The sequence below is a fragment of the Lepisosteus oculatus genome, chromosome 2, assembly GCF_040954835.1.
Source record: "Lepisosteus oculatus isolate fLepOcu1 chromosome 2, fLepOcu1.hap2, whole genome shotgun sequence".
NCBI classification, from domain to species: domain Eukaryota; kingdom Metazoa; phylum Chordata; class Actinopteri; order Semionotiformes; family Lepisosteidae; genus Lepisosteus; species Lepisosteus oculatus.
Window position 1 is genome coordinate 37,803,579 of NC_090697.1, and position 16,933 is coordinate 37,820,511.

Here is a 16,933-nt window from a genome sequence, read left to right on the forward strand (position 1 = left end):
TGCTAACACCTAACTTTCTTAATTAGATGTATTTAAAACAGTGAATTAAGTGTAACATACCATTCAGAAATACAATCGAGAATAGTTTTGTGGTGTTTGTATGGATGAAACGTTTCTAAAATGTATAACGTAAAAAAATTAAAGACGATTAAAATCTGTAATCTTTCCACTTGTAATGTCATTAGACAGAACAAGAAGTTTCTGCTTTGTCTAAGGATGGTATCAAAAAGTAGTCTAAGTGGTGAGAAAGCTGTGCTTAATGATAATTAAGTGACTTAAAAGTAAAAAGAGATGGTTCATATTGCTTGATTAATTTTAAAAACTAAGTTATAAATGCAGATGCGATTGCTGCCATAAGCGCTCCAGGCAGCAGAACGTTCGTTCTGTACTGCTGAGCTCCGTGCCTCCTCCCTCGTTCGGTGCCGCGCCCCTCTCTGACGGAGCGCAGTGGGCGGTACGCTATTTTCAGAGCCTCTGATTGGGAAAAAAAGACCTGCTGATCAGTTTCACACACCAGGAAGTGTGTGTTCCATTTTTTCTCTTCGAAACGTGTGTTGTCTTTATGAAATTGGTGTATTTTAAATGTTTAATTAAGAAGTAAAAACCTTACAGCGTACACAGATTCAGATTCTGAGCTGATCACGAGGAAGAAAAATCACCCATTTTTCGCGCAAAAAAAGTGATTTTTAACTCTCGAAACCTGTTTTTATATGTTTTAAAGTCGTGCAATGTCTAAGTTAAGCAGGAACACATCATTTTATCTCATTTTTTATTTATTTTTTAAAAAATTTAAAAATCGTTTGCCCAGCCTACTGGTAGTATATCGTTGACTAGGGTATTATACTATTATACTATGAATGAGTCCCTGAGGCATATCGTTCAAGTTTCGGAATTATAAAAAAATAAATCTTTGATGATTGCATGAGCGAAAAAGGTACCTCTTCAGTGAATCTGACAAACAGCTAATGTTGCTTAAAGAAGTTAAAATCAATTTGAGTGTACTGTAGCTCTCATGTAATTGAGCAGAAAGTCACCTTGCTCTTACAAACTGCTCTGTTAGTGTTTGTGTTAAACTCTGCACCCTTCTGAATGGATTTTTATCACCTTTATCACCCTTGTCTGTCTGGGGCGTGGGGGTGTATCCCTTCCACAGTTTAACATCTGATATATCCTCAGTAAACCGAGAGACTAAAACCCGCTATCGATAAAACAAAGGAATAAGTAATAGGTTTATTCCATGCTGAAAACAGAAGAAAGGAAACACAACATTTCGGCTGTGGAGCCTTCTTCGGGTGTGTCAAAGAGTAAAAGACTTTGATGCATAAAATGTTTATGAAGAAAGTGGAATACTGATGTGTACTTTTTATTTAAGCTACCACTACCAGCCATATACAGTATGTATTGTATATTTATATTCCTAAATTAATATAATTTATGATGATATGACTTTCAGGGATGTTATGCTCCTCTTATTTTTATGCTCAGCTACCAACATTTTCCTTTAGTTGTAAAATTCCATATTAGTATTCCATATTAAGCGGTTTTAAACATGCACGGCAGAGAGATTAAATGAAGCAATCATTTCACTAACAACTAATGCACCACAAGTGTCACCTGTCGATCATCTTTGGCCAGCAAATCATGTACCGTACATATAGCTCAAAACCGGGGTTTTACCGCACATTTTGAATGGCTACATCTGTATATCATATATATAATCTTCTTGGGGCTGATTTGTTTTTAAGGAAACATTATCCTGATATTACCCATTATCAATTATTTATTGTAGACAATACTTTGAAAAAAACATCTCCTGCAGTATGTTTCTGTACAAATCTGCAATATTATTGTGAACAGGGTGTCTGATTTGCAGCAGCTTTTTATTAACACACCTCTCTTAAAGCTCTACACTTTTTAAGCAACATGTAAATACATTATTACAAATTCTTAAAATCAAATTTAAATTTACAAACTGCTATTATACAGTATATCTGAGACAGCATATAAATAGATGAATAGCAGAAGAATATTTAATTCTGAAATAAGTTCTGTATTATCTTTCATATAATATGTGGTACAAATAATCAAAAACTGTAAATATACACTGGAGGCTAAATTTGATTTTTGAAGATGAGAGACAGGAACAAGTGATCAGTGTCACCTTTGAGCTATGTTCAAACTACAAATAAAAGGAGAAAAAATCAGACGTTCATTCACGACATGAATATAAGATGAACCCAACTTTCATAATAATTTTTAAACTTTTGTGGTTTTATAAATCAAACCGTATTGGCTTAAACAGTAAATGTAATTTACTGCTCTGTCATTAAAATTGAATACCTGCAACCAGAAGCACCAATTAGGATGTTGTCTCAACAGTGTTTGGTTAACAGGGTGGGAACTGCTAATGGGATTTAATCAAATAGAGAAATCAAATACTAAATTAAATTCATTGGAATGAGTTTTCGGAAAAAAGATTTCAGTGCCAGTCGATGACAAATGTGGACATTTAGGAATATCTGGAACAGCTAAATATAAGCACTTTGGTGTGTTACATAAGTAAAAAAAATCAGGAAAAATTTATTTAAACCAGTAAAATCTAGAGTATTGATCCTCACAGTAACAGGGAGCCACAGACAAATATTAACTTATTTTAAAAAATCAAAGAAGTTGTTAAATTAGTCATTAAGAACTCAAATAGCTAGAATAGAAACCAGAATAATCTGGTTACTTAGTAGGAGCAGGACTGAAGATTGTTGATCTGTTGTATGTGAGATTATCATCAATATTGACTAAAATGAAAAAAAATTATAGTAAAATAAAGTATAAAAGCATTAAGATATGTGGCTTTATCCAGATGTTCCTATTTCTGAACCACTTCAGTGATCAACAGAGACTCTCATGTACTAGTTTATTATATATACACTAATATTATGTCAAAACTGAATATAATATTTCTTATCAATTCTGCTGCTATGGAGTTTACTCTCAACAAACAACAAAACAAAAATCCTATCAAATTCTTATTGTGATGCTTTCTGCATTTCTGTTTTTTTAACAAAATCAATTAAGTCATTGTTACTCCTGATATAGTCCTGAGGAAGAACTTTAAAGAAAAGAATAGCTTTTAATTCAATTATTGCAAATGTTGTCTGCTTTGTAATGCTACACAAGGCTTATTTAAATTCCCCTCTAATTCTAGTTTTCTAGAAAAGCTGAAAGGCATGGCATTTTTTTCATGACAAAAAAGTGTCGGTCTTGCTCACAAATATTTACAACATTATTTTTGTTCTTTACATTTCCCATTTTTTTACTTCAACTTTTGCCTCCATTGGGCTGTACACTAGCATCACCCTTTAGACTACTGGAATTTGCATCATGTTTATTCTTTTTTACAGTTAGTATAGATTTTCCAGTGAAATAAGGAGTAAAAAGGAAGGACGGGTTGAAAAGTAATTGTTTTAAATACCTGGTTATTCTAAACAGAAAATACTATAGAGCTTCTAAATGATGCCTGAAATTGCTATTGTAGTGCAGGGCTATTAGGGTATTTTGGTGTTCTAATCTCCAAAAAGATGTTTAGTTATTTCTGCTTCATTGTTCATTTTAAATCATGTGTGAAAAACAAAGATCGTTTAAAGTTTTCTTTCAGATCCACAAATAAGAACATAGTTACCTGAAATTCCAAAATCAAAGATTGCTAAATTCATTGTCATCAGTTCAGGAGGTCTTAACTTGGTCTTCCGTTTGAAGGTCATGAAAATGACATAGCCATTTCCTATTGTTGACATAATCCCTAAAAAATATAATGGGAAAAAAAGTTGTGGTTTGAATAGTTGGATTTAACAATACTTCCACTTCAACAACAGATTTAAAAAATGTAAGTTAAGAATTATATGATTAATATATGTTATTGTCACATATATATGTATGCAGTAGGCAACATGCAAAATATACAATTCATGAGCATTAAAAAACACTAAACAAAATGTTTATTAGTTACAAATGCTTTATTTATCCACTTTCTTGAGGAACACAAGTGGTCATTTTCCTTTTGCCAAGTCTTTTGCAAAAACATAATGATTCACCTTTAAAAACATGAAAGTTACATGATTTCATATAGTTAGGCCACAGGTGACTAGGAAGTGTCTCTAGGAATCTAGATAAAGAGTGTAACACCTGGCAATGTAAACATTTTCAGCTTTGATGCAAAAGGAATATTTGCTGAGATGTAGAGGGCCCAGATGAATGATAAATGATCAAAGCAATCATAAAGTTTACTTTGGTTTACTTCAATTAAGCACTAGGTAAATGATTATGTGTCAATCAACAATTCAGGAAGACACCATATAAGAAGATGAAGGACAATGGGCAGATAAGACCACAAAAGAAAGATCCAAGGTTAGAGTTCCTTGTTAGAGATCACCCAGGAAGCCAAGAGAGAGAAAGAGTCTTTATTATCCCTGTGGGGTGGGGGGAACAAGTTGTTTTACAGCAGCAGTGCTGGTGTACAGATGGAGAGAAGAAAAAAAAACACAGACAGGAACAACAATATACATATAAATCAAGTAAGTAACGATATGGCTACAGGTATGAGTGAGAACTTAAATCTCATTCATATTTGGAGTTGGGAACCTGTGTTCTGATGGGAGTAACTGGAAATTATTCAACAAGGGGAGTGAAGGATCATCACAGATGGATTTTGTGGGCAGGAAGATCAACACTACTGACCTTCTGACATATTTGACCAGACTCAAGGTAAGTATCTGAACTTTGTTAAGAAACTTGCTATTCTGTAGTTTTTAGGTAACTAATTTCCTGAGTTAAGAATCCCTCTTCTGGTTTGTGGGAGCATTTTAGAATAGGGAGATAGGTTCCCATTCATTTGGTGGCATCTAGATTTATAGAGACAGATATTTAAATGCATGGTCTATTCTACATAGTTGAGAAGGTATCTTATCTCTTCTTTTACCCTCTACAGGCATTATTTAACAGTTGAATACTTGGTAACAGTCTGGGAATTTCTGGTTGGTTAGGATGCCTTATTGTAAATTTGTATAAAGGGTACTTGTGTGTTGTGTATAATTTAGTGTGATAATTGTCATTGTTAATCAACATATGTTTAACCAAGTGTGCCTGAATTATTAATATTTTCATCAAAACTGTACCAGATGACAAAGAATTCCTGTGCTCACTAATCATACAGATGCAGCCATTCAAAGTGGGCGGTACAGACACGTACCGGAGGTAATTGGCTACGGCCTCGCGCGCTGACGCAAAATACCGCAAAATACCACTGAAGGGAAATCTTAGTAGCTGAGCATAAAAAGAATAGGAGCATACTGTAACGCGTGTGAAGGCCATAAATGATATTAATTTTGGAACATAAACATACAGTATATGGCTGGTCTCGGTACTTTAAAGAAGAAATATACACCAGTATTCCATTTCTCCCTAAACATTTTAAGCATCGAAGTCTTTAACTTACGTGATACTGGAGTCAACAAGCATATTTTTAGAATTTGATTAAAAGGGAATATAATATGGAATCACGTATCTAAAGAAAATAATAACAATATAATTATATTATACACAATAATTGTACAGTACATGCTGTACGGTGTCTGTTGATAATGTTTTGTAGGGCTTTTTCAACACTTTTCACGTGACCTTGCCAGTGGCGCTGTGGGTTAGGTTCCTGACTCCTACGTCAAACGCTGTGTGTTTGAATCCCGCTAGAGCCATGACTTTTTTTTATTAAACATTTCTTTGAAAAAATAAAACTTTTCCCTGGGTCAGAGATTAATTAAAGCCTCACTCGCACCAAACAAATTTATATTTCTAAATATCACAACATGATCGAATTTAAGTCATTTTAATAACAATGAATAGTCACCTATGCGTTACAATATAAACATTTATATTGATTTAAAGCGTGTTTTGATTTAAAGCGTGTTTTGATTTAAATCGTAAACACGTGTTTAAATATATGTGTTTTTTGATTCACAATCAGACAAATGCAACATAAATTGATATCTTTGTCTTCTAAGTATCTTAATAAACTTTCAGCATAGATTTCTCCCCGTTTAGACATCGATAAGAAGAGTGCGCAGGAGGCTTGGATGGAGATACAGAAAAACCAACACATGCCCCATGATAAGGCTAAAAAACAAAGAGGAAAGACTCAAACAAGCGCTCCAATGGATTGAACAGTGGGAGGCATTTCAGGATGTACTTTTCACCGCCGAAACAAAGGTAGCTCTGGAACAGTTTTCAACAATGTCATTTTGCAAAAAGGGGAGATATGTGGACAAGCCAAAGCCCAAACATCCACTGAAGGTTCACGTCTGGGGGGTATATCTAGAAGAGGCCCGGGACCACTTCTTATTTTCGAAGGAATTATGGACCGTGAATTCCGCGAGGAAGTCGTGGTCACACAGCATGCTGCCCCATATATCAGGGAGCACTTTGGATCAAGGCACCATCTCTTTCAAGACAACGATCCGAAACACACAGCAGCAAGGGTGAGGCTTGTAGCAGAAGGAGTGAACTGGGTGAAAACTCCAGCCGAATCCCCAGATCTTAATCCGATAGAGATGGTTTGGCATTCGCTGAAAGACTTTGTTCGGAAAACTGCTAAGCCCGTCACAAAGCAGGAACTGATCGATGCAATCTATACATTCTGGGAGGAAGAACTGACCAAACAAAATTGTAACAATTTTATTAACAGGCTGTTTCGTGTTCTTCCTATGATTGTTGACCGGGGCGGGGGACATTCGGGAATGTTAGTCTGAGAAAGACAAAACATTCCTGTTAGAGAAGAGGAATGTAAAAAAAACAATTACGTTTTGTCAATGAAAACCTGTGTGTGTGTCTCTCTCTGCTGGATGTCTCTCTTTTTCTCTCTCTCTCTCTCTCTCTCTCTCTCTCTCTGCTGAATGAATAAAAGCATTTTATTAAAAACGCGTTTGTGTTTGTCTGGGTATTTACTTTGTAATCTGTGGTTTACATCTACTGTATTGCTTTGAGATGCCACTTTTAAAGGTGATATGTAAAATAATGGTTTTTATTATTGTTATAGAGAATCATGATCAGATTTTCCCCAGTTCAGAAAAAAATCTAAAGTGCTACACTTAACTTTCTTAATTCAATGTATTTAAAACAGTGAACTACTGTAGGTGTAACATAACATTCAGAAATACAACGAGAATAGTTTTATGGTGTTTGTATAGATGAAATGTTCCTAAAACATATAACGTAACAAAATTAAAGACGATTAAAATCTGTAATCTTTCCACATGTACTGTATGTCATCGGAAAATACAAGAAGTTTCTGCTTTGTGTAAGGATGGTATCAAAAAGTAATCTAAGTGGTGAGAAAGCTGTGCTCAATGATAATTAAGGGACTTAAAAGTAAAAGGAGATGCTTCATGTTGCATGACTAATTTTAAAAACTAAGTTGTAAATGCAGACGCTCTCTCGGTGCCGTGCCGGGTGTAAATATCTAAATATACATTCACCCCGGGCAGAGGCCAAAGAGCGCCCAGCTGGGGTGCGCGGAGAAGAGCAGGACAGGAGTGAAAGTGGTCAGGGCGGGTTTTAGGAAGGCCGCCAACCAGTGCGGCTGTCCCACAGTGAAGCGGGCGTACAGTCTGGGGAGGTATCTGTTTTCCTTGTAAATAGTTCGCTGCTTCTGCACCCCTGGGTCTTACTCTCTCTCTCTCTCTCTCTCGGGCGCGCGGGCGGTGTGTTGGCTCCCGCTGTTGGCGGGCAGTGGCGCGGGAGAGCCGGGCTAACAGGTGGTGGCGGAGAAGAAAAATAAAGGCTTTAACTTGCTTTAACTCCGCAAGTCTGAGTTCTTGTGTCCGTCCTATCCAAACCCAAAAGTATTACAATATGTAGAAGAAAAATAAAGGCTTTAACTTTATTTTATAATAAATTTATAATATGTATCTGTATAGCAAATGGTGTACACCTTTTTAGTATAGATTACACTTTTCTAAAACGTATTTGAAAAATAAAAACAATTACAATCTAATCCTTCCACGTTTGATCCCAAAATCCCAAGAAAAATAAATCTAAACGGGGAGAAAGCTATGCTGAAAGTTTATTAAGATACTTAGAAGACAAAGATACTGTATCAATTTATGTTGCATTTGTCTGATTATGATAAAAAAACACATATAATTAAACACGCGTTTGCCATTTAAATCAAAACGTGATTTAAATCAATATAAATGTTTACATTGTAATGCATACTGTATAGGCCTCCATTTCTCTATAAAAATTTACTCTATTACAAATTTACAATCTTATAATAGAAATGTTAGGTTCTCTAAAGCTTTGTGATAGTTGACCCAAGCAGCAAAAGATCAGCTGCACTGGTAAGATGCGACACAGAAGATATGATTAATAACCTTTTAAATCTGAAGGGAGATCTGAAGGGATCCCCCCCACACACACACACAATAGAAGCAGAAAGCAGAAGCAGGGACCGTTGTCAGAAGGGAAGAAGGTGACTATTCATTGTTATCAAAAATGACTTAAATTCAATCATGTTGTGATATTTAGAAATATAAAAAGTCAATTGATTGTCCATAATATTACTATTCTATTTTTTCGAAGAAATGTTTGTTAAAAGAAAAGTCACAGCGCCAGCTGAATTTGAACACACAACCTGTAGGTTAGTAATCAGGCACGTAGACCAGTGGGCTACTAGGGAAGTCGGATGAAGAGAGAGGCGAAACAGCCCTACACAGCCCTGTCGCAGTACACGAATATAATCATATTGTTATTAATTTCTTTAGATACGCGATTCCATATTATATTAGCAGAAAAGCTTAATACCAGTTTTTTACAAGCTGTTTAACATGTTAGTTAAATACTTCGATGCTTAAAATGTTTAGGGAGAAATGGAATACCGGTGTGTATTTTTTCTTTAAAGTACCGATTCCTGGAATCTGAATGGCTGACACCCTTCTGAAGTGGTTCCATAATATCTGGTATACGGAAAAGAAAGCGTTGATAAAAAAGCTTGGATTCTCATGTATCTGATACAAGTATCTTTTAATACAGTCTTTGCTGTGCTCTTGAGGATCCTTGTGATATTCTGAGCTCTAGTTGAATGATAAGTGTCGCAGTTTAAATAATTTTCGTAGTTAGAAATTATGAAACGCCGTGTTAAAAGCAAGGGAGTTTTTATGTCCGTTGCAGTAAAAGAAAATGCCTGACAAAGTAGGGCTTGGACAGATTCCAAGTGCTTGTACAAATGTGCTAAATAAATTATACTTTGAGTTTACAGCTTGTCCAAAGTCATTCATTATTAATACTATTAGTAATATCTTCGGTAAAGGCTTTGATGCATAAGTATTTCTGATAAATGTAGGTTGTGTACTTTTGTCCAACTGAGCAATCTTGCTTTCATAAAATATACCAACATTTTAATGACTGATGATTAACATGCTGTAATACACAGTTTAAATTTAAAAGCTCAAATGCTGTACATGAGAGGTTAAGCTTTATTGGCTCCTCCTGGCAGTTTTACAAGGTGGTACCAGATACTTTCTGGCATGACGTCAAATGACGCGATTTTCCCCGTGATACTGCGTGATACTGCGACACGCCCACTGGGGTATACCGCGGAATACCCCACCCATTTTGAATGGCTGCATCTGTACCAACTGCTCGGTCATTTGCATGGCAGAAATCTATACAAGTTGGGGGTCATTATTATTTATTTTACTCATTTATTAATCCACTCAATCATTTTTTCTTCATTTTTGTATGTCCCATTTGTAACAATATTAATATGCTAGGATTGTTTTCTGGACTGTTTACTGTGTACAGTACATAGCAGTATTAAAAATGTCACTTTATCAATTTTCAGTATTCTAGAAAGAACAGATATTGTTTCTTTATTGTGTTTATCACTACTGTAGAATTATTTTTAAAAAATGAAAGACCAAGAAAAGGATTAAGACATTATATACAGATGCAGCCATTCAAAATGCTTGGTAAAACCCCGTACTGCATAAAATTATCTGCAGAATAGCGCGGAATACCGCAGTAGGTGATTGGTTGGCCAAAATGAATGAAAGGTGGCACTTGTGGTTTTTTTAAAACTAAAGGGAAATTTTGGTAGCTGGGCATAAAAATAAAAGGAGCATAACGTCTCTGAACATCATAAACTATATTAATTTAGGGATATAAATATATTATCAAACTGTATATGGCTGGTAGTGGTAGATTAAATAAAGAATACACAACAGTATTCCACTTTCTTCATAAACATTTTAAGCATCAAAGTCTTTCATTCAGTTACTTACTGTGGTTATTTTGGAAAAGTTTTTACATGCTCCTTCTGACTATATTAAGTTTATAAACTTTATAAAAAGTTATAATGTTTTAACCTTTTCTATGAATACCTGTGCTCGTTATCACAGTAAAAAAAGCATTCTTTTTAGAATTAGATTAATAGGGGATATATAATAAGGAATCGCACATCTAAAGAAATTAATAACAATATTTAAGGATTTATTTATTTCCATATAGCTCAAAGTATTACTGTAGTCCACTTTCTTTGTAAACATCTTCATCAACCCGACTCATCCACCTGTGATTACTTGAAAATATTTTGCCTGCCCTTTTCAGCTATAACTTAAGTTGTTAAGTGGCACGTTGGTGTAATGGCTTTGGCATGTTTGGAGTTTTCCCTTAACATATAAACATTTCTTTGAAAAACTAAAATAGTAAATATTACAGACACTATATTGAATTTTTTAGTATTTCTTAATATCACAATATGTTTGAAGTTAAGTGATGTATTAATAACAACTAATAATTTCAAATGGCTTGTATTTTAAAATGTTCGGGGTGATTTGTCACTGTTTTCACAACCTTCAATTTATTAAACATCTATTTTTGAGACGGTGTTCCAGATCTCTGTTTAATTTCTGAAACTCCCTCTTTATTTTCCTGTTCTAACACAGATAAGAATAAACTATAAATATCTTCACAGGCAGAAAGATGTTCTGTGCTCAATGGCTCTTTTACCACAGTACACATTATGTTACATTTTTAAGCATCAGTCGAAACATTCCGAAGTCTGTCAAAATCATAAAAAATGTAACCAAATAGTATAGGTGAAACTGTTACCTGTCCTTGATAAAGCGGATAGATTAGGTGGATTTATACTTGTAAATTTTAATGCAATACGGAAGAAATGAATAATAAATGACCTAGGACAGTCTGTAAGTTGAAGATTTATAGTGGAGACATGTTGAGTTTTTTCTTTTCAGCTTGGAATTAACTTTTACCTATTAGTCAAGGAGTGTTACACCCTGTTGTGTTTGTTACGTAGAATAGACAGTTCTTCCTGATGGATGTGAATGGATTTTCAGCAGCATGCTCTGTTAGCATTGATGCTCTTTAGCACAAGGCAACCAGCAATCAAATGTGTTTTTTCTAAACACTTGTTTCTCTGTACTTTTAAAACTTGAACAAAGACATGCCACATTCTTACAGCACGATGGTGTATAGTTTTAAAGCCACTACAGTATAGCTTGTGGGAAATACATTTATTTGTCCTGCATCAAAGCTTAACTCGTCCAGAGCGTCCTACAATACAAACTCTGAGCGTTTCATTGTCAATTGCAACAGTATCAACAGCAATGTAGTTAAAAGGAACATGTCAAAATGTTTCCAAAATAATCACAAGTAAAAAAGTTGTGGGATTCGATAATAGGAGAAATTATAACAATAACCCTAAGATGTTTCATGCCAATCATGCAATCCAACTGAAAGAAGGGCACTTAAATCAACATGGAAAGACTAAATATTTTCATTGACAAAAGTAATGTCATACTCTCTTGTTTAATCTGATTGTTTTGTTGCTGTGCAGACTGTTAAACAAGAGGAAAACAGCATCTCTTTCTTCAAACCATTTCGTTTATCCAATCACGTATTAGTTTCCAATCATATAAAGTAAGTTTTGAGAATCTCCAATTCACCATGCCTATAATGTTTTCCCGGAGATTGCAAGGCAAGGCTCTTTTGCCTCTAGCCAGATGTGGTCCATCCCCAGTAAATTTCAAAAGTCACAAAATTACGAGTAACGGTCAGATCTGGCTTTTACCATCTGTGCCGATGCACTGCACAAACAATCTTTCATCCTTCTCTTGACTGATGGGCAAAAGTTGGATATCTGGGAGAACTGTATGTGGCATTAGCATCTGTGAATTCTGCTGTGGCACAAAGCCTTCAAATCACAGGCATTTTAAAGATTGCAATTATTGAAAATGTTCACAGCTTTTATTTAAACAATATCGAGTACCTGATTGCATTTTTAGAAACCCTAGTTTGAATAAAGCGGGTCCCATGTGTAAGTGAGCTCATAACACGAGAAGGCATTAGGTTATATTTTTATGCATTAGTTGAAACGTTCAGAAGTCTCTCTAAAACAAACATAACATAATATTGTATGGCAAGATGGGCAACTGATTCTTTCAATTTTAAAGAAAATAAAAAATAAGAAACAATTATGTGTGCTTGCCTAAATTAGACATTGCATGACTTTAAAATCCATAAAAAACTGGTTCAGATAGTTAAAAACACTTTTTATGCATGAATAATTGGTGATTGTCTTCTGCGCGATCAGCTTGGAGTCTTTAGAGTCTAAGCTTAGAGTCTCTAAGCTGTAAGTTCTTTCTACTTTATAATTAAACATTTAAAACACTTTAATTTTTGAACACAACAACACATTCCGTACAGAAATAAAATCACATTTTATACAGGTGTTAAGTAGATCAGCAGGTTGCTGACAAAATAGTGCACCACCCACTAACGGTAAACACCGTTTTACAGCTTCTATTTTTTTTAATTTAGAAAAGTTTAATCTATACAAATACCACACACTATTATCGATTGTTTTTTCTGAATGTCACACTTAGTTCAATATTTATATTTACATCTAAATAAGAAAGTCAGGTGTTAGCATAAACTAGTAGTAATCAATAACAATAAAATTCTCAATGTAATAATTTGTAGCACTTCTTCCACATCTTGTAAAAACATTTATCAGAATAAATTATGACTATCAGAAAATAAGTAAAATACAAACTTATAAAGTCAAAAAATGAAGGTAAAATATAATTTGAAATTAAGACAGGATACAATTTTTTTTTGTCTCTTCCTACTCTCTCTCACCTGCTTTGACTCGGAAACAGAATGATTAAAAATGGGAGGGAATATTTTCGTGCCAGCCAACACATTATCATCTTGCACCAGAGGGAAGGGAAGAAAGCTGGTAGTGCTTGTGTCATTTATTTCGGTCTCCATCACTGTGCCCAGTGATATAACTTTTATATAAACAAGATCTGCTACCTGGTTCAATTTTCAAAAACGTTATTTTGAATAAAGCGAATCCCAGGTGTAACTGAGTTTAGATTTAAAAGGTTATTAATAATATCTTCCGTATCGCATTAAGATTGGTATGTTCTTACAAGTGTAATAAAGGCAATACACAACGTGTCTCGTCTATAACTTCAGTTTACAGAGAAATTCTGTCAGAGCCATACAACATTGTCTAAAAATACTCTTCTTGTGTTTAATTTCCAGGGAGTAACCCTGTTATAAAAGGGAACAGCCCATTGGTCCTTGACTATGCTTAAACAGTACAAACAATGTCTGGTGTAGTTTAAGCCTTCACTTTTCTGTAATCTGTACAGAACCAAGACTCATCAATGTTTTATACTAATAAACAGGGGGGCTTCAAGAACTTCCTTCTTTGAACTCAGCTGTGTTCCAGTAAATAATGTACAGTTTATCACCTTCTGCAATGCTTCTAGTTTAGCAGGATTTGTGCGGCAAGCACATTGTTAAATCTGGATGACATTACCCACATCTATATCACTGTACGATACAGGTTTGAGTCGGAGTGTCTGGTTATAAAACTGCATGATTTCTTTTTCCGTTTCAGCTAAATTATGGCAAAATAGAGTCAAATCTGTCAGAATCTCAGAGTTTAATAAGCAAGAGCATATTCTTGTTCACATAACAAGAACATTGGCATCTGGACAGTGTACATTAGTAAACAACAGAGAGAGTGACAGGCTCAATTGAAGGTGTAACCCGTCTGTCTTCACTGTTATGGTACGGTTTCAACATATGGATAAGCTGCTCTCTGGTTACTGGCAATTGCAAAAATAACCAATCTTCCCTCCTTTGTTTAACTTAAAGAATTCCACAAAGAAATCCTTAATCACAAAACCATCACTTAATTTATCCAGATACACAAATTCACACCAGAACTAACAGCAAGCTATAACAGTGGTCTATTTTTATGTATTTACTATATAAGAAACAAACTGAAAGTTGATGGCCAGCAGCCATATCACTCTGCAACTCACAACTGGCATCCAACTGAAGCCAAGCAGGTGTGAACCTGGTCAGTACCTGGATGAGAGATCTCCTGGGAAAAACTAAGGTTGCTGGTGGAAGAAGTGTTAGTGGGGCCAGCAGGGAGCACTCACCCTGCAGTTCATGTGAGTCCTATTGCCCCAGTATAGTTACAGGGACACTATACTGTAAACAGGTGACTCCTTCGGATGAGACGTAAAACAGAGGTCCTGGTTCTCTGTGGTCATTAAAAATCCCACGGCATTTCTCGAAAAGAGTAGGGGTGTAACTCCAGCGTCCCGGCCAAATTTCCTATTGGCCCGTACCAATCATGGCCTCCTAATAATCCCCCTCTATGAATTGGCTTCATTACTCTGCTCTTATCCCCACTGATAGCTGATGTGTGGGGAGCGTTCTGGCGCACTATGGCTGCTGTCGCATCATCCAGGTGGATGCTGCACATTACATTATCTGTAAAGCGGTTTGAGTGGAGTGTCCAGAAAAGCACTATGTAAGTAATTATTAATGCTTTAAACCATTGGGTGCAGCGCCCTACATTACAGTGCTTTGTCTATTACCACTACAAGGACAATAACATTTTTTTAAAAAATAAACTAATGTCAAAATGTTTCTGAAATGTCCCCTTGTGATATTTTATCTGCTTAGTTACACGATTCCATATTAATATAACTATCAAGTTGTATTAAAAAAATACAACTTTTTTTACAATTACAGAAAGTGGTGTTCTTACTATTCTTAGAAAAGGATAAAACGTTATAACTTTTTATGAAGTACAGTATAAGTATATAAACTTTATAATATTAGAACAAGCACGTTGAAACCGTAACCAAACCCAATGTAAGTTACCAAGTTAAAGACTTTGATGCATTAAATATTTATGAAAAGGGTAGAATACTGTTGGGTACGTTTTCATATTTAGCTATCACTACCATCTACTTTGCGTACATTAGATTACTGTATATAACATTACAGTACTGTTTTTGTTTTCTGCTACCAAAATTTACCTTTGGATTTTCTCTATGTGAAGTAAAGCTGAAAAGGGCACATCACGTTCACAAGCTACAGCATAATAACAGTTTAAAATTAATAAAAGTCTAAACAGTGTACAGCTTAAATTCTATAATTAGAAAAAGATTGTCCCTCAGCATAAACCGGGATTCGAAACCGTTTCCGGTAACAACACAAAAGCTCCACACGAGATGCACAGCTGCTCAACCACAAACTACTGCAGTATCCTTCACTCATTCTGAATAACTGGATCTGTACAGTATTTATAATAGATAAACTTCATTCCTCCATTTAATTTGAGTTATTTTAAATAATAATATAAAATATATAAGCTACTCTATATATTAAAACAGATATCAAACCAGATATTTCCACCAAAGTTTCAAGATTCTTAAAGTTTTATACATATTTTATCTGGTAGATTCAAAAAAGTTGTTAAATGTTGAATAAAAACTCAGAGCCTAAAGTGGCTACTAATTATACTTTCAAGAATGTTACTGTTAAAAGAATTATTAGAAATACACTTATAATAAAAAGGTACCTCTAAGGTTGAGATAAAGACAGCTAATGTAAAACATGTTGCTAAGGGAGATGGAAAATATTCAATATATTGTTTGAATTTTGTTTTATCAAACAAAGAAGAAATCACGGCAGGTGATTTCTCTGAAAAAGAATGTGGATTTTTTTTTGTATGATGATACAATTCCATTCCATCCTGGCAGAAAAGCTGTCTATAGAGGTTAGAACTATATTCAGTCTATATATATATATCAAAGTCACCAAATTTTAAAACTGTCTCAACACAATGTGCAAGTGTATTGTTGTTTTTTATAATGTTACTGGTCAGCAAGATAATGTAATAACACCACTCATATTATGCCATATTATGTATAGATCCATAGGTAATATCTGGCTGGTTAAAATAATCTTATGTGAACACTGAAACTAGAAAACAGAGGGTGTATGAAATCCTCTTACTTCAAATACACTGTTGTACATTTTGAAAGTATAATTTGTTTCTTCACTGATGCAATTGTTATTTTAAATCTTTCAGATTTATTGTTTTGAGAAAATTGCTTTTTTGTACAGTATTACCTGGCAGGCAAGGTTCTATCAAATAATTCAGCAAAAAACTAAAGGAAATAATGCAAGTTTACATCAATGTTCAAATGTTGAAATGCAGACTTTGTTATTACTTTGCCTGGAATATCATTAGACAAATGAACAAGAAACACCACTTATATTTTACATTAACTAAAACTTCCAAAAATAATTACAAAATTAAATCTTAACAGTATTATTCTTGATTTAACAAATGTGACCAAATTTCAAAATATAACATTAATTTGTAAGGCATATCAACATAAAATAATCAGCAAAAGTGCACGTACATCCATGCGAATTACTCACACAATGTGCGTATGCTCTAGCTCTTACGCTTGTCCTTTGCTAAAATTTTGCAAGAGACAATTTCTGGTATTGTGCCTGATTATGTCAGCTGAATTTCCTG

General features: G+C 34.6%; 1 protein-coding gene across 3 annotated transcripts in view; it reads right to left on the reverse strand.

Moving 5' to 3' along the window:
- Positions 1-16,933, reverse strand: part of opn5 (opsin 5) — a 65,861-nt gene that overhangs the window by 21,090 nt on the left and 27,838 nt on the right. For all 3 annotated transcript variants that reach the window (XM_015349774.2, XM_006626015.3, XM_015349763.2), the window contains one exon: positions 3,677-3,796. In XM_015349774.2, the coding sequence (XP_015205260.1) occupies positions 3,677-3,791 (115 nt within the window). In that variant the 5' untranslated portion in view covers positions 3,792-3,796. The remainder of the gene's footprint in view (positions 1-3,676; positions 3,797-16,933) is intronic.